The sequence below is a fragment of the Neltuma alba genome, unplaced genomic scaffold, assembly GCF_004799145.2.
Source record: "Neltuma alba isolate B1F8T4 unplaced genomic scaffold, ASM479914v2 tig00011781_pilon, whole genome shotgun sequence".
NCBI lineage: Eukaryota > Viridiplantae > Streptophyta > Magnoliopsida > Fabales > Fabaceae > Neltuma > Neltuma alba.
This window is the reverse complement of record NW_021636404.1, coordinates 246,680-252,825: the sequence shown is the minus strand read 5'-3', so window position 1 is coordinate 252,825 and position 6,146 is coordinate 246,680. Positions and strand designations below refer to the sequence as shown.

The 6,146-nt window shown below is 34.3% G+C and overlaps 1 protein-coding gene across 1 annotated transcript; it reads right to left on the bottom strand.

The window, feature by feature from the left end:
• Positions 1–926: 926 nt before the first annotated feature.
• Positions 927–4,930, bottom strand: LOC114717904 (ankyrin repeat-containing protein NPR4-like). The gene is made up of 4 exons (XM_028903129.1): positions 4,840–4,930; positions 3,006–3,092; positions 2,016–2,449; positions 927–1,292 (listed from the first exon to the last, which is right to left on the bottom strand). The coding sequence occupies exons 1-4, from the start codon at positions 4,928–4,930 to the stop codon at positions 927–929; spliced, it is 978 nt and encodes a 325-aa protein (XP_028758962.1).
• Positions 4,931–6,146: the final 1,216 nt, after the last annotated feature.

Here is a 6,146-nt window from a genome sequence, read left to right as displayed (position 1 = left end):
TGGGGCAGTGATTGCCAATTATTTGCGCGGCAGTGATTGCCAATTATTTGCGCATTATTTATTCAGCTTGTCTATCTGTCATTGCGCATAAATGCTTAATTGCATTAGCTTGCAAGGTTATGTTCCATATGGCTTGTTTTGCATGTTTTATGTGATCTGCACATTTGTTTGATGGAAATTACTACTACGGGGATTCTTCGGAATCTCACCCCCCAATTTATGATGAACAGTAAAGGCTAGTAGTTAGAAGGACAAGGAGCTTATTTAAGAAGAAGGTAGGCTGGTTGAAGATCAGAGATACCTGTTATAATTCTGTAAATTGTATAGCAAATTATATGGGCAAGTAACTTTACTTGCTCTATGGAAATATTATTTTGTATCCTCTAGAAGAAGGAAGTGAGCTTTGCCAGGTGCACGTATATGCTGTCAACCAAGAGCGTTGCTTTATTTTTAATACTCCTCCGGTCCTCATTATAAGACCCAATTGACTTATTTGAGGAGATTAAGGAAGTAAGTTAAGTTGGTTATTTATAATAAATAAGTATTGTTATTCCTAAAATATCTTTGCTAATTAAGTATATTGGCTAAAACTATCATTATTAGAAGGATTATCTTGGAAAAAAATACATAAATATAAGAGAGAAAATGGATTGGGTCTTATAATTAGGACCAAATAAAAAGTCAAATTGGGTCTTATAATAAGGACCGGAGGAGTATAATATTATAAGATTGTATAGTATGAAATTATTTTAGATGATAATAGATTAAGTTGAAAATAGGGTTGAAATTGGATCACTCATCAGTTATCTGAAGCTTTGAAATATTCGATCAACGGATTCTAATGTTAAAGGGAAAAAAAAAATTCCCTGTCTTTTCCCAGGACGGAAACCTGGCGTTAGTGATTCACAGACGTTAAAATGATCCTATTAGTATATAAAAGTAAGGTGTTGCACGTAGCGTGAGGTGAGGATTTCTAAAAACACGAGCACAGAAGTAGTGGATGAAAACAAAGAAAGAGCATCTGAGATCAAGAAAACTTTAAATAACTTCTCTTTCATAAACATTGGGTACCCTGAATTCTGATTGTTCCCTCCAGGAACTGTTATAGCTGCGGCAAACATGATAGTAACAATTAGAATCCCAACAACTGAGCAAGAAGACGCTGTTTCCTTCATCCACTTTTCTCCTTGAGCCCTTAGCTCTTTGTGGTTTTCTTTGAAATATTCTAGAGGAATCAGCCCCTTCTTGTTTTGATGTAGCCTATATCCAGGATCCACCACACTCTCGACAGCCTATATATATAGAAAATAAATAAATAAATAAATAAATAAATAAGCAATAGATAAAAGACTCAAAGTAACAAAATAGAATTGATTTTTAAAGCAATTAATTTGTTTTACATAAGCTAACCCATTATTATTCTTGCATTATACAAGGAATTATCCAATGATATAAAATTAATTCACTTTTCTAGCTAATTCACTATCAGCAAGTCTCATCGGATGTGTTTGTGAATTAAAAAAATTAATCCAAAAAAAAATCTTCTTCTTTAGTCAATTTTATTTGTTAAATTGCACTATATAATAATGAATCCTAATTATTAGCAAGGAAAAAAAAAAAGACCGAACTAGCCAGTTCAATTGAAAAACCGGTGAGGTATTGCACTAGTCAAGAGTTGAACCGGTATTTAACTAGTCAAACCTAATTATTGTATTTTGTTATTTTTAATGAAATTATATTATTTTAATATGACCAATTTGATTTCAAGTTGACTTCAATCCGACCAACTGACCTTTGAACCACTATCTCAACCGGTACAGTGTCCGATCTAGTTTTTTGTTTCTTGATTATTAGTATCCAACAGATCATGTCATAAACTAAATAGGTCAGAACTGCGTGATTTTATTATGATAGGAGAAAATCTAAATCCATAACCACAAGTGCGCGTGTGTTAATATGATTCATTTTCTTCTGCCTCTGGCATGCACAGAAAATGATTAAATTTCCGTTCTAACCTTGAACCATTGCAGTTCTCTTTGCATCTGCAGTGCGGCACCGGAGATTCTGCTAAGGTAGGAATCAGGAGCTAACGAGGCTGCTGCATGCAGCAAGTTATTTGTTGTCTCTTCTGCTGCTGTTGCTGCTGCCATAATCTTAAAGTGAAAACCACGGAAGAGGCTGAAAACCGCAGCTTTACGACATTCAACAACGGTTCTGAAGAAAACAGGAAAGCTTGTGTGAACATTTGTAACCAGAGAGATTAACTCTGGATTTGCCTTCGTTACTCGCAAAACAAACTCAGCATTCTCTTGCTCAGCTGCAAAATTCAGTGCGGTCCTAATGACGTTCTTATTGTCGTCAGGCAAAAGCATCAGATTCTGACAAACTAGGTTTAGGATTTCAGCTGCTTGTGCATGCTGCAGCTTCATCTTATATATTTCCTTCATTCCTGCACCATTGGCAACCGAAATAGAACTATAATGTTAAAGGCATTCGATTTAAGTTCTGGGCAACTTTTTGGCGCGCGCACACATATATACATACCTGACAAATTATATATGCTGAAGAGGAGCTAATGGCGCGGACCTATGCCTGTTGACATGCATTTTTCTTTTTCTTTTAGCCCAATCATTCGAGAGGATATGCATGCATGTCTATATATATAGGTTTATCCTTTCTTTCTTTATTTTTTTCCCCAGGATTATTTGTGTGGATATACAAGTCTAATATTTTTTTTCTCGCGTCGAAGCTAGATGCAACTTAATTAAATGCGAACATTGAGTAACCTGTGCATAAATTAAGACTGAGACATCTCAATATTCACAAACTGAGCTTATAATAAAAATTAATTTTTAATTTCAAATTTCATATTTTGGCATACCTGATTTTATGCGAGCTAAATTAAATGAAAAACTTTAAAAATTATAATCTACTATGTTCAGTAATAATAGTTATATAATATTATTTGATTTCATCTTCTAAAGTGATAACGGAGGATATTGTACCTTGATGAGCAGCTCTGCTGCCCTCGCCTTCTTGCTGAATATCTTCGCAGAAATGCCCAATGGTTGTTGTTGATGGTATTTTAATATCTTCCACACAAAAGTGATCAAAGAAATGGGAAAACATAAGCTTCCTCAAATAATGATGCAGAAAAAAACTAGAAGCACGAGTAAATTACACAAATAGTATTAATTAATTAACGCCACCTCTTGTTTTCTATGAAACTTGAAGTCCAAGATGATATCTTTCAATTAATTGGGGGTTAATTACATAAATAGTATTTTTGGAATTTTTTTGCCAACCTTATTTTTGGAAATATACGTCATAAACGCTTCACCAAATTTTCAAAGAGCCTAATAATGGATCATGAAAAATATTAGAAGATATCTTATGTTATTATTTGATGTAGTGTAGTTACAATAAATACTGTTATTATGCTCACAATGACAATAAAAATGAATTATCAGAAGACAACACTACTTGTCAATATATGTAGGCTAGAGTTGTCGTCCACTGTAAGTGATTAAGAAGATAGATTTTGGAAAATTTTGAAGCAATCATCTTGCGAAATGACAAATGCATGAGTGAAAATGAACTAAATTAAAGAATAGGCTTGGAAGAGATACAAAAGCAAAGGAGGATTCTTTTAATTTTTAGTCAGAGAACTTGCACATTCCTAAATACATACAAATATGGATTTAGATTTCCCATAAAACTATACCTAAAACTCTTGGCAAATTTATTTTTTGCACTTTCCAGTTTCCAACATGTTCTATACATAGCGGATTTTCCTTTTACTCTGTTCGATCCGTAGTTTAAGTCACCTTACTCCCTTTGATTTTTAGTATAGGGCATCTTCTAGAAGCAATTTTTGATTCTCAATATAAGTCATCAACTATATAACTCATTAATCGCTACTTTTCAATTTCACCCTTATTGTTAATTAAGGTTTAGTACTAATAATAAGCTCACTGAACTTTGTGTTTTTCTGTCTACATTATTTAATTTAAGCTGGAGGGAAACTTGAAAAAAATTATTAATTTAAGAAAAACTTAATACTTTAACTGGCATTACTTAGTATGTGAGAATTAGTTGAAAATTCCCTATAACAAGAATCAGAGGGAGTATTACCTCACCAAAACAAGAAAAGTGGTTGGCTAGTCAAATTTAAAAATGAACTATTTTTTTGCAACTTTGTACATATTTAAGAGCACAGAGAAACACTATATGATACTTCGACTCCTCTTCTAATAAATTGTAATAGGGAGGGGTAATACCTATTTGAAAAAAAAAAATCATTAATGATCCACCGAGTGACCGTGGATTGAGAATTGCTTTCAAAAGGCTTTCTTTATTTAATTAGGAAGGCAGGAGTAACAGAGGAATGGTGAGACGGATTTGGAATGAGTGTGTGTAAATAAACTAAATTATACCAGAGTTTGTTTCATCTTCACCATTAATTTTTACCGTCATCGTCATAATTCGCCGTTATGGCTAGTAAGTACTTTAAAAGAGCAAACGACATATATCGAAAATTGTAGGGAGAACAGAGAGTGGAAAGTAATAATATACACTAACAGTGATAGGCCCATCGCTTCAAGAACGGAAGTTGACTTTTGTGAAGAGAATGAGGAAGAGAGAGTGCAATATTCGCAATTGTTGAGTTCCGATCTGCATCTTTAGCAAAAAGCAGCTCCGGGCATCGTTGGAGCAAATGCAAGGCGACATCTATTTATGTATCAAAATCTATAGTATAAAGAGGCGAGAGGGATAAAATGAAAATGAAACATATATTGTGCTTTGAGAATGAAATTATATATCTAAAAATTATGTTACCAAATTCTCCAATTCTCAAACAGGTTCGGAGAAACTCAGGACCCACAACAGAGTCGTCTTCTGGTTTGAGAATTGGAGAATTTGGTAACATAATTTTTAGATATATAATTTCATTCTCAAAGCACAATAACAGGACCCACAACAGAGTCGTCTTCTGGTTTGAGAACTTCTAAAGGAGTGACAGAATAGAGATAACGTCCCAATTTGTTGTGGCCACAAAAAAAAGCCAAGGTAACAGGAATCTGCCAAGGCCGTTGAGCTGGAATTGCAAGTGCAGTTCTATTTTTGTGTATCATGCATATTGCAATTGGGATGGATCCCGAATGTGTGGCAGTTGTTGCAAGTGGAGTGTACCCATAATAATCGAATATTTCAAGATATTCTGGTTTAACTAGTCTCACCAACTCTTCTACTATACCCACATGCCCGAACTTTGCAGCTATATGAAGAGGTGTTCCGCCTCTGGAAGCTCCAAAATCTACGTCCAATACCTTAGGATGGCGATCAATGACTGCTTTTGCTTCGAACCACTTGTCCTCAGACATGGCCTTGTTCAAAATAGCCATCTCTATTTCGTCTGCTGCCGTCATTGGAATCAACAACCAGCACATATGAATTAGAAATTTAAAATATATATTCATATGCATAATTAAGACATACTTTAATATTCTTCCGTACATAAAGAAGATACGCCGGAAGTTTTTAATAATATAGCCTTAACAAAATACCAATATCTAAATCTTGTACTTCTCTCCCCTCATCACTGTATGTAATAATCAATTCTTTCTGTTTGTAAAATTGAAATACACATTTCAGCGAAATAAACAAAGATTAATTGCGCTTACTTGTTTCTTCCTCCATGCGAACTTGTGATGGCAATGGCTTGTTACTTCTTTTTCAGCTCGCTCTCACACTTCACTGTACTCTTCACGCATTCTATCTATTTATAGCCTTTTCTTTTATTCCTTACGTGTTCGTATGGTCTAAGATATGTTACCAAAAAGGGGGGGAAAAAAGAAGAAGAAGACAAATTTGACTTTTCCTTTAAAAAAGCACGTACAGAATTAAATAATCACTAAGTGCGCTACATCTAAACAAACACTAATATATAGCCTTGAACACGATACCCATGTCTAAATCTTGTACCTCTCACTCCTCATCACTGTAATCTCCAATTCTTGCAGTTTGAGAAATTTAAAATTTGCATTTCAGCAAAAGAAACAAAGACTGATTGCCCTTACCAAGGTGGCAATGGCTTGTTGCTTCTTGTTTTTCAGCTCGCTCTCACAACTCACTAACTCTTCGCA